General features: G+C 45.4%; 1 protein-coding gene across 2 annotated transcripts in view; it reads left to right on the forward strand.

The window, feature by feature from the left end:
- Positions 1-14,775, forward strand: part of LOC143768053 (uncharacterized) — a 118,542-nt gene extending 103,767 nt beyond the window's left edge. For both annotated transcript variants that reach the window (XM_077256719.1, XM_077256718.1), the window contains exon 7: positions 12,932-14,775. In XM_077256719.1, coding sequence (XP_077112834.1) covers positions 12,932-14,559 — 1,628 coding nt within the window. In that variant the 3' untranslated portion in view covers positions 14,560-14,775. The remainder of the gene's footprint in view (positions 1-12,931) is intronic.
- Positions 14,776-18,277: the final 3,502 nt, after the last annotated feature.

Genomic DNA, 18,277 nt, shown 5'->3' on the forward strand with positions numbered 1-18,277 from the left:
AGACGTTGACCGTTACCTGCCCAGATCTGTAAACTACAAAGACAAATAACAGTGTACGTAGAACGTGCTGACAAGTTAGAAAATCACTTGAAGAAAAATATTATGATGATCTTCTAAGAGGAAGCGGAGGGTAATGATGCTGTTGGTTTCCTAGAATCCCGATTAGGTATGAGCGAATGTGCTCAGTGATACTCTGATATCACGTGATTATCTGGGTGCTCGGATGTGCTCGTTACTCAGCAAACATTAGCCGGTGCTCGATTTTGAATCCCCACTCCGCGTGTGTGGTGCCTGTTACACAGCCAAAAAGCATGCGGGGATTGCCTGCAGGTCACTGTAATGCTGCAGCCATCTTGGTAGTGGCATTACTCTCATTCCTGGCTGTGTGACATTATCAGGGGGTTGTTAAAATGGTAGGCGGCGTCAGGCTCGGCACAGTGACACCATTGCAGAGCTCTGTGACAGTTGTTATTGGAGGAGAGAGTGCTTGTCCAGGAGTGTGTGCGCAGTACAACGTCTGAGTCCTGTAGTGTAGATGCTGGTGCTGAAGCTGAACCATCATACTAAGGCTATGTGCACACGTAGGAAGGGTCCTCTGCAGGTTCTCCCGCAGAGGATTTGATAAATCTGCAGGGCAAAACCGCTGCGGTTATCCCTGCAGATTTATCGCAGTTTGTCTTTCGGTTTCCGCTGCGGGTTTACTCCTGCACTTGTTTTACTATTAATGCTGCATATGCAGCATCAATAGTAATGTTAAAAATAATTAAAAAATGGTTATACCCTCTGACGTCCCGATCTCCTTGGCGCTGCACGCGGCGGTCCGGTTCCAAAGATGCTCTGCGAGAAGGACCTTGGTGACGTCACGGTCATGTGACCGCGGCGTCATCGCAGACCCTGCTCGCCTAGCAACCCTGTGACCGGACGGCCGCGTGCAGCGGTGAGAGGTGAGTATATCATTATTTTTTTTATTTTTATTCTTTTTTTTTTAACACAAATGTGGTTCCCAGGGCCTGGAGGAGAGTCTCCTCTCCTCCACCCCGGGTACCATCCACACATGATCCGCTTACTTCCCGCATGGTGGGCATAGCCCCATGCGGGAAGTAAGCGGATCAATGCTTTCCTATGTGTGCAGAATCGCCGCGATTCTGCACAAAGAAGTGACATGCTGCGGAATGTAAACCGCTGCATTTCTGCGCAGTTTTTCCCGCAGCATGTGCACAGCGGATTGCGGTTTCCATAGGTTTACATGTAACTGTAAACGCAATGGAAACTGCTGCAGACCCACAGCGTCAAAATCACTGCGATTCCGCGGTAAAAAATGCAATGTGTGCATGTAATGTTTTTTGCTGCCAACGGTCCACCACAACACGACGCAACCGTCGCATGACGGTTGCGACGTGTGTCAATGCGTCGCTATGCGTCGCTAATGTTAGTCTATGGAGACAAAACGCATCCTGCAAGCACTTTTGCAGGATGCGTTTTTTCTACAAAACGACGCATAGCGACGTGCAGTGCACGACGCTAGTGTGAAAGTAGCCTAAGTTGTTGTTTTATTCTATAAATAAATGTCTCTGAAATTCAAAGCTTAAAATTTTGTATTTATTTGCAGCAAATGAGAAATCGTCAAAATAATAAAAAAGAAACCGTGCTTTCAGGCCTCAAATGATACAAAGAAAACAAGTTCTTATTCATATAGAAACAACAATACTAATGTTTTATCTCGGGAAGAGTTCAGAAATCAATATTTGGTGGAATAACCATGATTTTTAATCACAGCTTTCATGCGTCTTGGCATGCTTTCCACCAGTCTATCACACTGCTTTTGGATGACCTTATGCCACTCCTGGCACAAAAATGTAAGCAGTTCTTCTTTGTTTGATGGCTTGTGACTATCCATCTTCCTCTTGATTACATTCCAGAGGTTGTCAATGGGGTTCAGGTCTGGAGAGTGGGCTGGCCATGACAGGATCTTGATGTGATACTCCTTCATCCACACATTAATTGACCTTGCTGTGTGGCAAGGGACATTGTCTTGCTGGAAAAACCTCAGAGTCTTCAGAGTTGGGAAATATTGCCTGAGCTGAAGTAAGCAAGTGTTTTTCAAGGATAACCTTGTATGCGGCTTGATTCATACGTCCTTCGCAAAGATTAACCTGCCCAATTCCAGCCTTGCTGAAGCATCTCCAGATAATCACCGATCCTCCACCAAATGTCACAGTGGGTGCAAGACACTGTGGCTTGCAGGGCTGGACTGGGACTAAAATTCAGCCCTGGCATTTGAAGTTACACAGGCCAACTTGTCACATGGTGACTGTATAATATCTTTGTACACTTGTAGGTTACAAGAAGTGAGGGGAGTGTAACACAACTATATAACATATATAATCACAACGGTATCCAGCTTTACAGCTCGGTCCTATTTATGCTTTTAGTTGCAGTACCAAGAAAAGCCGCTACTTTATCTACATAACTGGATCTCGTAGATAATGAAGGGATGAGACGACCAAAGGCTATGGAACCTCATTCTGATGCTCCATAAACTTTGCCTACAGCCACTTTTGGTTCCGCTGCGCAGCACGAGACCCGATGACTCTGAAAAGCGGTGACATCAGTAATGTCACTGCTCTTCAGATATTCCGGGTCTTGCGCTGAGCTCGGCGACTGTGAAGAGCGGTATTGTTACTACCGTCACCACTCTTCAGAGTCGCTGGGTCTCGCCAGGTCTGGGCTAGTAGTGGGGTTGTCTGATAGACAACTCTCCATTACTTACACCAGGGATTGATAGCAGCTGACATTACGCAGCTGACATCAACCCTAAAAATCATTACACATACCAGAATTAAATGCTCTGGGTGCTGGGAAAAGCAGTAGTTGGCGCTATTCCCAGGCGTCGGGTGCTAACTACAACTGTCATCATCCTTGCCTGGTCTCCCTGCGAAGCATTTCTACTGTATTTACGTGCGCTGATCTCAGGCCGCTAAACGAGTGTGATCGACAATAGTGAAGTCATTCGCTTGTTTCCCTGCCTCTTTACACCAACTGAGAAAGAATGAAGGGAACAGAACAATCACAATTAGATCAATGTGTTCCCATACAGTATCATGTTATCAACAGCACAACTACAGCTTACACCGGCGATGTGCTGCTGAGAACAAGGATTTCTGTTCCCACATAAACAATCCAATTACTCGATGAATAGGCAGCATTTGGCTTGTTTAGTATGATACACCCCACAGTCCTCCATATATTATAATGTGCACCCCAGTGCTCCATATAGTATAATACACTCCTCAGTCCTCCGTATAGTATAATATACTCCTCAGTCCTCCATATAGTATTATACACTCCACATAGTCCTCCATATAGTATTATACACTCCACATAGACCTCCATATATTAAAATACACTGCAATTCCTCCATATAGTATAATACACTCCTCAGTCCTCCAAATAGTATAATACATTCCTCAGTCCTCCAAATGGTATAATACATTCCTCATAGTGCTCCATATAGTATAATGCCCTGCCATTGTCATCCATGTAGTACAATTCAATTCCCATAGTATAATGCACCCCATAGTTCTTCATATTGTATAATGTATTCCCCATAGTCCTCGATACAGTATAATGCAGCCCACATATAGTATAATGATGCCACCCCAGAGTATAATGCAGCCACCCCACAGAATATATTGTAGCCCCCTGAGTATAACGTAACCCCCCAGAGAATACAATGCAGCCCCTGCATATATAATATATGGTAGCCCCCTCATAGAGCATAATGCAGCCACCCATAGAATATAATGTAGCCTGTTATGAACTGGTGGTTTAGGAGCGACATGCGACAAGCTCTGAGCAGGTGGTAACTATACTGACCGCAGTTCCTGAGCTTAACACAACACTAGAAGTAGCCGTGGGATGTTCCTGACACTCCCTAGACACCTCGTCACAGCCGGAGAACTAACTACCCCTAAAGGTAGAAACAGGAAAGCTATCTTGCCTCAGAGAAAATCCCCAAAGGATAGGCAGCCCCCACAAATATTGACTGTGAGTGGAGAGGGAAATGACATACGTAGAATGAAACAAGATGTAGCAAAGGAGGCCACTTCTAGCTAGATAGATAGTACAGGACAGACTACTGTGCGGTCAGTAATAAAAACTAGAAAAAGTCCACCGCAGAGAATACAAAAAATCTCCACACCTGACTAAAGGTGTGGAGGGCAAATCTGCTGCCCAGAGCTTCCAGCTTTAACTGAATAAATCCATACTGATAAGCTGGACTAGAAAGAAAAACATGGCATGTGCTGAACAACAAGTGGACTGCAAAAGAACAAAGCAAGGACTTATCTTTGCTGAACTGGTCAGAATATCAGGGAAATCCAAAAGAGATGTGACTCCAAACAGGAACCATAGACAACTGGCACTGGCTGAGGGATAAGGCCAGACTAAAATAGCCGAGCCAGAAAGACAATCAGTGGAAGCAGCTGCTGATGCTAAATCCAAGGAGCAGCCATACCACTTAAAACCACCGGAGGGAGCCCAAGAGCAGAACTCACAAAAGTGCCACTTACAACCACCGGAGGGAGCCCAAGAGCAGAATTCACAACAGTATCCTCTCCATAGAATATAATACCGCACCCCATAGAATGTAATGCAGCCAGCCCCCATAGAATGTAATGCAGCCAGCCACCCATAGAATGTAATGCAGCAGCCACCCATAGAATGTAACGCAGCCAGCCACCTATAGAATGTAATGCAGCCAGCCCCCATAGAATGTAATGCAGCCAGCCCCCATAGAATGTAATGCAGCCAGCCCCCATAGAATGTAATGCAGCCAGCCCCCATAGAATGTAATGCAGCCAGCCCCCATAGAATGTAATGCAGCCAGCCCCCATAGAATGTAATGCAGCCAGCCCCCATAGAATGTAATGCAGCCAGCCCCAATAGAATGCAATACAGCACAGCCACCCATAGAATGTAATGCAGCCAGCCACCATAGAATGTAATGCAGCCAGCCCCAATAGATTGTAACGCAGCACAGCCCCCATAGAATGTAACGCAGCACAGCCCCCATAGAATGTAATGCAGCTCCCCCAATAGCCCCACAATCCAGTTATCACTCAGTGATCTATTTAAAAAAACCAACAAAACACTCACCTCTCCTCGTGCGCAGTGCTGCTCCTGGCTCCGGTCTCAGCAGCTGCAGTCTGCCCGGTCACACAGCAGGTGCGCGATGATATGACGTCATTGCGCACCCGCAGTGTCAGCGCCAGGCAGAGCGGGGAATGATGGGAGAGGGAGCGACAGTAGACGCTCTCTCCTCCATCATTGCATTCAACTGTACCGGCGTCATAGACGCCGGTATAGTTGAATGCGGCGGCGCTGGCGGGGGGGGTGAGTTGGCGCTGGTGACCGTCCCACAACTGCCACCGACCCTTCTGGCATTTGCCAGAACTGCCCGATGGCCAGTCCGACCCGGGTGGCTTGTATGCCTCTCCAGGTCTCCGTCTAACCATTAGACGACCAGGTGTTGGGCAAAGCTGAAAATTAGACTCATCAGAGAAGTTTACTCCAGTCTTCTATGGTCCAATACTTATGGTCTTTGGCAAACTTCAGCCTGGCTCTCCTTTGCTCCTCATTGATGAAAGGCTTTTTTTCTAGCTTTAAATGACTTGAGGCCTGCCTTTAGGAGCCTGTTGAGAAATTACTTTAGGGCTATTCCTAGCACTTGTTTTGCCATTCAACTTTTCCTATTGCAAAAGGATAGTGAAGAACACAACAGTGTTTTTTTTATACTTTCCCTCGTTAAATAAGATTTGGTTCAGGTGATCACCTAATCAGAAGCACATTAAGTAGAATGAGGAGTACTTTGGTTGGAATTCAACTGACACTGGAATGGAATGGCTGCCAGACATGTAGAAATGGTGGTTTTTAGAAAACTGTGCAATGGTCTCTTAATTTTAGCAGAGCTGTACAAATTGCATTTAGGCTAGGGATGAAGAGAGAGTTGCAGGAGCATGGAGAGTGGCTGAATGCAGTCTGTTAGCAGTGTTTAGGGCTTTGCAGTCATTTGCTCAATATATAGCTGCGGTAGGTGATTTTTTTTATTTTTGCTAGAAAATGTTTTGTATATTGTGATCCATAGTGTATTACGTTTTTTGTGTTACATTTTGTTGATATATAAGATTCCAAAAAAGTGTTGAAAATTATTTTTGCATTCACTTACTCATCCATGGAGAATTCCGTGCTCTTGGGCACTTTGCTGTGCTATATAACACTGCAAAAAAGTGTTCAAAAAATGTTCGAGATTCAATTAGTCATGAGGTAGTGACCGGAGGAATGTTGGAGCCAGAGAAAGCTTGCACAACAGCAGTAGTGGCAGGAACAAAATGCGTTCCTGGAACCACCAAGGACTAACCCAGGCTGCACCATTTACTGGTGAGGTTCTTGTGGACTGCGGTTGGAAAAGTCAGGATCAAGGAAGTGGTGAGCGGACTGGAGGACCTAGGGTGGTCAGAAGAGGCGAGCCAGGAACAGGGATCAAGAAATGCTATCGGGCCCATTAGCCACAAGGTACAGACAGTTGCCATCTCGGGTGAGGTCGCTGTGTACAACTGGCAGGGGAGATGGGGGTCCATAGAAGAGTTTAGAAACCATCATAACATCTAATTCAACCAGTGGGCAATAGAGGAAGAACACTTGCCTTGAAGGCTGCAACCAGTTGTCTTGTTTCTCAAAATGGAGGGGCAACATTGCTGGTATGCGGTGGGTATGATCCCAGAAGGAAGGGAGAATGATGAACCCTTCTTGAGGAATGAACGGGCCTGAGAGAAGCTCCTTGATGCCGCTTGAGACTACTCCCGAGAGATCGTACTGTCCTTGGGGTTCTCCACCTCTTATGTGGGAGCAGGCGCTGGTGCAGGTGACCGAGTTCCGTCGCCCATTTCTATACATCAGGGGGTCCGTCACCGCCCATAGCCAGGTCACTTACAGCCTAGGCACCTCTGAATAGGGCTCCAGGAAACGGGTGGAGGCAGTCCCTTAAGCATCCAGGGGAAGGAGAAGAAGAAGCTCACACCTGAAGAGGATTACTGCATTACCCTCCTTATAATTTTTTTCCTCGCTTTGCACATTTTGACAAGCCTTTTATTGAGTGTAGGAGTACAGCAATACATTTTAAAAATATTTGATTGAGGCTCGTCATTTGTTGCCTTTCAGGGGTCTATGGATTATCCTCCTTATGATTTCCTTGCTTTGCACTTTCTGCAAAGCCTTTATGACTGTAGAAGTACATCAACTACACTATCAAAATATTTATTTAAAAAAATAAATTCTGGATTCAATTATTCAAATACAGTTGAACACGGTTTTGTTACATTACGGTGGTATATAACTACGTGGCTTTGTTACATTACGGTGGTATATAACTACAAAAAGCGTTGAAAAATATTTCTGGATTTAATTAGTCATCCATACAGTTTAACGTGCTTTGTGTAATATTACGGTGTTTTAAAATAAAAATAAACACTTGGACTGGTACAATGGTATACAAATACAAATGGTATATTTGCTCCAGAACAGGTTTACAAATTTGGTTGTACCAAAACTGACTATTGTCATATATACTGTAGAACTAGGTTTGCGTGAAATTTCCTTAGGTAGAAATACATTTTTTAAATAACGGTCTACTATAGGTGTACAAATTTGGTCCTTTGTTGCTTAGTCCCCAGCCGCCACTATTTGTACCCCTATTTGGAGTCCACGTGTTATACCAGCATGTGTCCACTCTTCACACCTCTGACCTTATTAGCATGGTGTCACGCTCGCGCCCAGACTGGTTGGCGCGGGCATGCGGGGGTTCGGCCCCACTGGACCACAGACCAGACTACCCTGAAAGGGGCGTAACTAAGTAGCTTCCAAGTTCTTCGCTGGAGCCTCTGATGGTGAGGTCAGACTTGTGCGGCAGGAAGCTACCAGGTACCACTCTAGGGTGGTGTCTGGCTGTGGCTGCTGATTCCACCGGGGAATGGAACATAGACAGGCAAGCAGGCACGGTTGGCACTCTGGCAGACAGACGGGCACGGCTGGGACACAGGCAGGCTTACGGGTACAACAGAGACACTGCCAGGCGGGCACGGCTGGCTCTCTGGCAGGCAGGTGCGGGTGGCTCTCTGGCAGGACAGGCGGACAAGAATGGTACACTGGAAGAACCGGTAGTGACCGGTCTGCAGGCAGGTATGTAAAACAGGTAAGTGCCTGTTCAGACAGGAGGACTAATGAATAGGTAGAGAGAGACCACAAGAGCGGAATCAAAGCGGAAGCACAAGAGCTAGAGCCAAGAACAGAAATGCAGGAGGCGGAGCCAAGAGCAGGCGGCGGAGCCAAGCACAGAAACGCAGGAGGCGGAGCCAAGCACAGAAACGCAGGAGGCGGAGCCAAGAGCAGGAGGCGGAGTCAAGCCCAGAAACGCAGGAGGCGGAGTCAACAGCGGGAGAAGTAGAACCGCAAGGAGCAGAGCAAGGTAGAACCACAAGAAGCAGAGCCGCCGATCAAGAGCTGAGCAGAGCCGCAGAGCAGGGCCACAGAGTGCAGAGCTGAGAGCAGAGCAAAGTCAGTGCAGAAGCAAGACACAGTGCAGAGCCGAGAGCAAAACCACAGAGTGCAGAGCAAGGTCACCGAATGCAGAGCAAGGAGCAAAGCAAGGTCGCAGAGAGCAGAGCCGAAAGCAGAGCAAAGCAAGACAGAGTGCAGAGCAGAGCAAAGCTAGATACAGAGAGCAGAGCAAAGCAAGACAGAGTAGGCACAGCAGAGAAAGCAAACCAAGACAGGGATATAAACGGACACAGGAACATGACTAGACTAAGACAAAGTCAGGAACAGGACAAGGCACAGAGACATGGACACAAGCCAGGGTAAGACGCCCCCCCTGGGTGGCAGACATAGGCCAGGGTACGAAGCCCCGCTGGGTGGCTACTCAAGGACACAAACGGAACACAGATAAAGAACTGCGAATTGCAGCCCTAAGAGACAGGAAATAGACAAGACCTGGCAGCTCAGTAGCAAATGCTAACTGAGGGAAATAGTTTGCTCAGGCATCCTCCAATGGGTGAGGATGCCTTAAGTATCAGAGGCCTCAAGGCTATTGGCAAGGGACACCTTAGGGAGGTGCACACAGTCTCAATAAGAATCCAGAGTTGCTGGCGCCGCCCCCCTATGCACACAGCCAGGAAGTGTACACAGAGTAGGCAGCCATGGAGCACATAGCATTGAGCCGGCAGCAGACAGATCTCACAGCATGGCACTGGGTGAGCGAGTTGATGTAACAGGCAGGTGGGGAATGAAAGGCCATGCAGTGATGCCGGCAGAGTTGTTACACATGGTTGCTGTGATTGTCCACTTAATGACCAACACATGGACAATCACTTGTACTAAGGGTGCTACATTTCCCTGACGGTGCACTGAGTGAATATTGTGGAGGCTGGGTCCGAGTCCCACCCTGGCATGGTACATGTGCTACAGATACAGAGGATTGCTGGCCTTACTTCTATCAGGATTTCCTCCACTTCCTACTTCAGTTCCTGCAGCCGCTACTGCTCATCTATCATCTTTGATTTGCTATCTCAGAGTACGTTCTCCACATCAGCCATAAGCTGGAATCTCTGCAGCACTGCCTTAGCAAAGCGGAAACAGACTCTGCTGAAGCTAATTTGACTAGGAGACAAACCGCACACCACTGCGGAGTTATTGAAAGGAATAACAGACCAGACAGATCTGTGGCTCTACAACCTGCTATGGTGGTGTGTGATAATGGGTGTAACCTGGTGGAGATTCTGAAGTTTGGCAAGCTCACACATTTACCATGGTTGTGTAAGGTGACTGAGTGAGGTAGTTGTGGGCAAGTTGCTGATTATGAAAACTCTGGCACCCTACAGACAAAACATGTCCCAGTCCCGAAATGCTGCTGTGTTTGTTTTTGCCCCACACTTACTTAGAGCCAGTGGAGGCCTGTGGGCCACATGTTCCCATCTTCCAGAACTTTTGCAGCAAACAATCCAGGGGACACTGAAATTGTTAAATCAGTCAAACTTTTACTTGGCAGCTTTAGGTCATTACAATCAGGCATATAGGATAGGGCCCAATGGGTTAAGGTTTTGACCACAGGTATCGGACTTGACTTTAGCCCTAGTTCTCGGAATGGGCAGAGCATCTCTCTTGATAACTCTGCGAACACTAGCAATTCAATCACAAGCCATGCACCTGAATTCCAAAACCTCCTCCCTCTGAGAGTTTAAGGAGCACTGCTCACGCTGTCCCCACACTTTCTCTAACTGAACTTGACACTTAATTTGGCACTAACCCTCAGTTGCTGAAAACCTACACAGAGTTCCCAGAGCTTCTGGTCAAGGTACGTGGCATGGGCGCTCATTTTCACAAGACAGCGTCAGCTACAGCTACTGCCCCTCTGTCAGTGTTGCAGCAGCACATGCAAGTGCCAGCTCACCGACTGGTGTGCGACATGACCATGCATTGGAATGCCACACTGCATATGCTGGCAAGGCTTTATGAGCGGCAGAGATCCGCTGTGAAATACCTGCTCCAACATGCTTGTTGGTATTCTGGTCAAACTCCGCATATAACAACTGAAGAGTGGGCATGGATGTCTGACATGTTAGTAGTTCTCCAAGACTCTGAGAACTCCCCAAAGATGGTGAGCAGTTATGGCGCCATCATCAGCACAATGATCCCACTTCTGTGCCTTCTTCAACAGTAGCTGCTGACAAACCTGAAGCTTTGCATGCAAACCAGGTGGAAATGGAGGAAGACGTGAGACAGGGAGATACTGCCTAGCCTCATTAAATCTGCTCAGTACCAATTGGCTAATTGGCTTACAATGATTATGCAGAGGAGAAGGAACAGGAACACAGCAGAGGCTAGTACACACACGTTTCCTGCGTGGATGGGTTGAGGAGGGGAATGAGTAGGAAGAGATTGGAGGAGATGGGGAGTAGCCATCATGGTGGAGACAGGGAAGTTTTGGTTGTAGGGAACTTGGCACATAAGGCACACTTATGTACCGCTGCCTTTCCTGTGACCCTCGTGTTATATTCATTTTGGCCAGAAAAGAGTACTGGTTGTACACCCTGCTAGACCCACGCTACAAGGAGAACTTTGCATCTCTCCCTTCTGAGGTGGAGAGGTCTATTAAAATGGTGCTTTACCAGAAGGCCAGAAGTAAAAAATGTTGACAAAATTCCCATCAGACGTTAGCAGCAGGGGGCAGCTTGCCCAACCAAAGAGGAAAGGTGAGGGAGACCCACACCAGGTACAGCAGATGCAGGGGTACACTGTCAAAGGCCTGGTCTAATTTCATGATGCCCTGCCAGCATCCAGGCCCTGATGTCTGGGTATTTTTGACAAGGGTGAACAAGTTTTTAAATATAGTCAAGCAATACCTGGCTGACAAAACCAGCATACTCCATAATTCCTCTGTGACCTTCAGATGTCTAATAAAAAAATCAATTTCGGTTTACTTTAATTTCTAATGTTTTAATAAACACTTTTTAAATTTTGCCTTATATACAAGTTATTATGCAGTAAATTGTGTAACATTTTTTTCCCTGTAAACTATAATTTCTCTATTCTCGAATGACATGTTTGAGTCCCTGCGGCCCCATGTTTTGCGACTATTAGACAGCCGAAAAACATGTGGGAATTGCGAAGCCACATACTGTTGTTACTCCAGAGAAGTTCTAGTTACTTATATTTTACTGATGAAGACATTGGAGTTTGATCATTTCAGTAGATATTATTGTCTGTACTCCGTTTTTGACAACAGTAGTTATTTCCCAAAATTTAACCACTTCCAGCAGCCAGTTTTATCTTCCTAATCGGGTCCCATATTTCCAATTTGACATGTGTCATTTTATGTGGTGATAACTTTGGAATTCATCAAAAAGTATAATAAGAAACAAATGGACCTTGCAAATTATTTTCCCACTTGTCTTGAATCCAACAAAACCTATGTACGGTTGTATTCCACTGTCTGGGCACTTGGTGGAGTTAAAAAGAGAAGGAACGCTATTTGAATTTAAATCCTGCTGGAATAGTTTGTAGACAAAATATATTGGGGGCGCTGTTCATGGTCAACTGGCAGCTCAATAGATTGCTACTACAAACAGGATTGGCGATATCTACTCCGTTTTCCATATCCCATTGATTCCCTTGCTCATCCTATCCCAGAAATTGCCTTGCTCATCATCCTTTAAAGGATATACCGTACATGGATTTGGACTTACACAGAGACTCCTAGGCTTGGGCCATGTTGTTGCATGCTGTTCTGTTGCATGAGATGGGAAGAGGAATGTTCAGGTTGCCGGGTCAGAACCAGGAAGCCAGAGGAAATACCTAATCAGAAGATGCAAGAGTAGTCTGTTACGGGGTCAGGGTCACAACAGGTAATTAATACAGAAGCCAGGAGCTGAGCATAGAGGACTGAACCAGAGGAGAATAAGCTTGTATCTGGCACCTTCCAGCAGAGCTGTTATTGCTGGATTGGTTTATTGAAGCCATGTTGCTTTTCAAAAGACTTTGAGCCATTAATAATGTGGAAACCTTTTTTTCCACTGACCGATGATGGACCTGAGTGGCGACTTTTCAGATGACTAGAGATTTTATTGGTATTATTTTTTGCCTGCAATACAGTTTGGTGGCTTTTTATTCGATATTTGAGAAGCAGAGTGAACAAACAGTTGAGCACCACTATCTACTCGTGCATCTTATGAGGTTTTCTGTTAGCCTGTGAGCTGTCATTGTCTTGGTAAATCAATATTTGACATAACTTGCTATTTTACAGACAGTTTAAGTAGAAATGTTCAAAAATATAAGTCAAGGATATTTTATTCAAAATTTTATTTGATTTTATTCTTGGCAGATGACTGTACCAGGAGACCAGAGGAACAGCTGACATCTTCAATTTTTAAATCAGATGATCTAAAGATTCCACAGGATACAATTAAAGCAAATGCGATTACTCCAGATACACCAACATCCCTTCACAGCGATGATCTCTCATCTTATCCTTTCAAACAGGTCCTGTCTTCTGATTCATTACAGACTACTAAGGAAACTCAAAGTCACAAAATAAGCATTCAAAAACTAACTGGTCATAAAGCAAAAAATTCATTTTCAGGTGTAGAATACGGAAAGAGTTTTCCTTTCGAACAATCTTTTGTTAAACATCAAAACATTCACACAGTAGAGAATAACTATTCTTGTTCTGAGTGTGGGAAATGTTTTAACAAGAAATCACATCTGGTTTCTCACCAGAGAACTCACACAGGGGAGAAGCCATTTTCATGTTCAGAATGTGGGAAATGTTTTAACTGTAAAAAGATTCTTGCTAGACACCAAAAAATTCACACAGGGGAGAAGCCATTTTCATGTTCAGAATGTGGGAAATGTTTTAACCGTAAATCGATTCTTGATAGACACCAAAAAATTCACACAGGGAAGAAGCCATTTTCATGTTTAGAATGTGGGAAGTGTTTTACAGAGAAATCAGATCTTCGCAGACATCAGAGAATTCACACAGGGGAGAAACCATTTTCATGTTCAGAATGTGGGAAATGTTTTACAGAGAAATCAGATCTTCCCAAACATCAGAGAATTCACACAGGGGAGAAGCCATTTTCATGTTCAGAATGTGGGAAATGTTTTACAGAGAAATCAAGTCTTCTCAAACATCAGAGAATTCACACAGGGGAGAAGCCATTTTCATGTTCAGAATGTGGAAAATGTTTTATGGTGAAATCAGATCTACTCAGACATCATAGAATTCACACAGGGGAGAAGCCATTTACATGTTCAGAATGTGGGAATTGTTTTACATGTACATCACATCTTATCCTACATCAGCGAACGCATACAGGGGAGAAGCCATTTTCATGTTCAGAATGTGGAAAATGTTTTACAGAGAAATCAGATCTTCGCAAACATCAGAGAATTCACACAGGGGAGAAGCCATTTTCATGTTCAGAATGTGGGAAATGTTTTACAGAGAAATCAAGTATTTTCAAACATCAGAGAATTCACACAGGGGAGAAGCCATTTTCATGTTCAGAATGTGGAAAATGTTTTATGGTGAAATCAGATCTTCTCAAACATCATAGAATTCACACAGGGGAGAAGCCATTTACATGTTCAGAATGTGGGAATTGTTTTACATGTACATCACATCTTATCATACATCAGCGAACGCACACAGGGGAGAAGCCATTTTCATGTTCAGAATGTGGAAAATGTTTTATGGCGAAAACAGATCTTCTCAAACATCAGAGAATTCACACAGGTGAGAAGCCTTTTTCATGTTCAGAATGTGGAAAATGTTTTCCAGATAAATCGCGTCTTCTCAAACATCAGAAAACTCACATAGGGAAGAAGTCTTTTTCATGTTCAGAATGTGGGAAATGTTTTGTAAAGAAATCATTTCTTCTTGGTCACCAAAGCACCCACACAGGGGAGAAGACTTTTTCTGTTCAGAATGTGGGAAATATTTTGTGAAGAAAACATCTCTCCTTAGTCACAATAAAAGTCTCATAAGAGAGAATCCTTTTTTATATTCTTAGGGTATGTTTCCACAGTCAGGAATGGCTCAGGATTTGACGCAGGTAAAATATACACCTGAGGTCATTGGCAGGTCACCTGCATTTTTACCTACTTTTTTACATGTGTTTTTGATGCTTTTTTCATTTGAAATAAAGCTAATTGAAAGTTGGGAAAGTGATTTCCTGTTTGCAGATATATTGGGATATGTTCCCATGGTCAGTAAATGCTGTGGGTTGGACGCTGCATTCATCCGCAATGTCCAACCTGCAGCATCCAGCTGTTACATCATAGTGGATGGGATTTCAAGAAATACCATGTCCACTATGCAGTGGTTGGAAGTTTCGCCCCCAGCAGTTTGCCCCCAGCAGTTTGCACCCAGCAGTTCGCCCCCAGGTACACTTCGCCCCCGAACATTTCGCCTCCAGGTTGTTTCGCCCCTGCACATTTCGATCCCAGCAGTTTGCCCCCAGATGCTTCGCCCCCCCGGAAGTTTTGCCCCCCCCCCTGGAAGTTTTGCCCCCCCCGGATGTTTCGCCCCCCCCCTTAGGATGTTTCTTCCCCCCCCCGGATGTTCCTCCCCCCCGATGTTCCTTCCCCCCCGGACGTTCCTTCCCCCCCGGATGTTTCTTCCCTCCCGGATATTTCTTCCCCCCCCCCCCGGATGTTTCTTTTCCCCCCCGGATGGTTCTTCCTCCCCCCCCGGATGTTTCGCACCCAGCAGTTTGCCCCCAGATGTTTCGCACTTAGCAGTTCGCCCTCGGATGTTTCGCACCCAGCTTTTTGCCCCCAGATGTTTCGGCTGCAAATTAGGCAGGGAATTTCGGCCTTGTATTTTAGCCCTAAGACCTCTTTCACAGTAGCCACTTTCCCAAGTGCTAAGCACTGGAAAATCGCTAAGAAGATTGCCAATTTTGAATATACTAGATGGTGGCCCGATTCTAACGTATCGGATATTCTAGAAGGCGCAGCCATGTGGTATGTTGCACAGGTTATGTAGTATATTGGACAGTCCACGTAGTACATTGCACAGGCCATGTTGTATATTGGACAGCCGACGTAGTATTTTGGACAGCGCACGTAGTAAATTTCACAGTCCACGTAGTAAATTGCACAGCGCACATAGTAATTTGCACAGTCCACGTAGTGAATTGCACAGCGCACGTAGTATATTGCACTGGTCACGTAGTATATTGCACTGCCCACGTAGTCTAGGAATGTGGGCAATATATTCGTGTTAAAAAAAATAATAATAAAGATACACTCACCTCAGCCACGGGCCCTGAAGTCCTCGCGCCTCTCTGCAGTGCTGGCGGTGGCTTCCTATCTGAGCGTAGGACCTGGGAAGACGTCGCGGTCACATGACCGCGACGTCATCGCAGGTCCTGGACGCATAGCATCGTTCGGACCGGAAGGCACGGCGTGCACCAGAGAGAGGCGCGGAGGACAGCGTGACGTCGGAGGGGGTGAGAATAACTTTTTTTTTTTATTATTATTATTTTTAACATTACATCTTTTCACTATTGATGCTGCATAGGCACCATCAATAGTGAAAAGTTGGTCACACAGGGTTAATAGCAGCGTTAACGGAGTGCTGTACACCGCGATCCGTTAACGCTGGCATTAACCCTGTGAGCGGTCAGCGGTGAGTGCAGGGCAGTGAAGCAGCGGCCATTTTTCTGGAAGACTGTGACCGTCGCTGATTGGTCGTGGCAATGGTCGTGGGCGTCTTGCCACGACCAATCAGCGACTTGGATTTACATGACAGACAGACGCCGCGACCAATGATTATACGAATAAAACGTTACAGACAGAAAGATGAAAGTGACCCTTAGACAATTATACAGTAGATAAGTCAATGGCTGGAAAAGCAAGGTGTTGTTTCGGCCAGCTCTTTTTATTTTATTACAGGAGCTATTTTTGAGCACTTACCGTTCATCAATAGCCTGTATCTTATGGGTCATTACCGAGAGCTCTCACAAAAGCGCTCTGAAAAATGGCAGTAAAGCACGTGCTTTGGAGTTCTAAAACAGTGGCAGCATAAGGGTGCTTTCACACTTCCGCTACATATGCACTACAGGCCGCCCGTTCGCTTCTGTAATGCCGCTTTCCGCTAGCCTGCAGCGGAACGAAAAGAAGAAAATGCTCTTCTTTTTGTTCTGACACTGATAGCGGAATGCGGCATTACGAAAGCGAATGGGCGGCTGCAGATCGCGGAACCCAGCCTTTCACTTCTATGGGCAATGCAAGCGGAATGCCAGCATTCCGCCAGCATTGCCCCGGGGTCAGCTGGATGTCAGATCCAGAGCCGATCGACCTCTGGCGGCCACAAACACAAGTGTGAAACCACTCTAAAATTACAGTGTGCAAGAGGCCTAGAATCTAAACAATTTTGAACTTTTACCTGACCCAGCACTTACCTGCTTTGTTGCAAGTTTTGTTGCAGATGTAACAAGTAGCAGGTCACATGTCCTGCAAGTTACATTAGACTAGCTTTTACTCCATCTGTACATCAGAATATAGCAGTGTCTGAAATCTCCACAAAGAGAGAAGTGTACTGCCACAAAAAATCACAGCTTCCACAGCAATTCACTTTCTACAACTATGAATTCAGTTCTGTCCAAACGTGGAAGGAGGAAGTTGGTCCATGAGAATCACATTTACTTATTTTCCAAACGAACCGCTGATGATGTCCATTCCATCTGGGTATGTGAAAAACGGTCAACTTGCAAGGGACGTGTTTGGACCAATGAAGAATCTGGGGAAATTGTGAAAGTAGTCAATCTTCACAGTCACGCAGCACAAGCTGCAAGACCTGAAGCAATCCGACTTGTTAATGAGGCAGTCACCAGGGCAAGGACAACACAGGAGACACCACAACAGATTCTCACAGACGTCGTTTCAGGAGCCCATTCTAATGTTGCAGCACTTTTCCCAAGGAAAGCATCACTGAAGAGGACAATACGATTAGCAAGGCAACTTGGCAATATCCCAAGGTTACCTCAAACCCTTGATCAACTTGTTATCCCCCTGGAGTTCCAGGAGATCAGTATTGATGGTGTCCAGCATCAGTTCCTTCTGCATGACTCTGGTAAGCTACTTAACCATTTAACATTGTATTAAAACAATTCCATTTTGCATAATTATTGCAAAGTTTATTTTGCACAAATGTGAAAAATGCTAGACTATAAGGTGCTGATGTAAAATACTATGTGATTTTTGCCTTCATGGGAAACTTTGAGGGTAATATAATGTAGTGAGGCCTACTGATTCCAACTAGTGTTGGCCAATCACTGGAAAGATAGGATCAGATCGGGCTGATCATACCGAAAGATTGGAATTCCGATCCAATCTCTATATATATATATATATATATATATATATATATATATATATATATATATATATATATATATATATATACACACTGTACGCCCGAACAGTGTGTGTGTATATATGTGGGTGGGTAATGGTGGTCTGGCACTTTTGGAGCTTTGTAATGCAATAAAGGATTTGTATAGGACTTCAGCAGCCCGGAGGTCTTTCTTCATGGATGCATGTTAAGTACAGGCGGAAGCCAACCCCTGCTCTAGCAGCACACTGATTCCTTAGCAACAATCTCAGTTTAGCCACTCCTCTTCCAGCTTTCTTGCATATATATAATGGCCCCAAGCTG

The sequence above is a fragment of the Ranitomeya variabilis genome, chromosome 4 (assembly GCF_051348905.1).
Source record: "Ranitomeya variabilis isolate aRanVar5 chromosome 4, aRanVar5.hap1, whole genome shotgun sequence".
Classification (NCBI taxonomy): Eukaryota; Metazoa; Chordata; class Amphibia; order Anura; family Dendrobatidae; genus Ranitomeya; species Ranitomeya variabilis.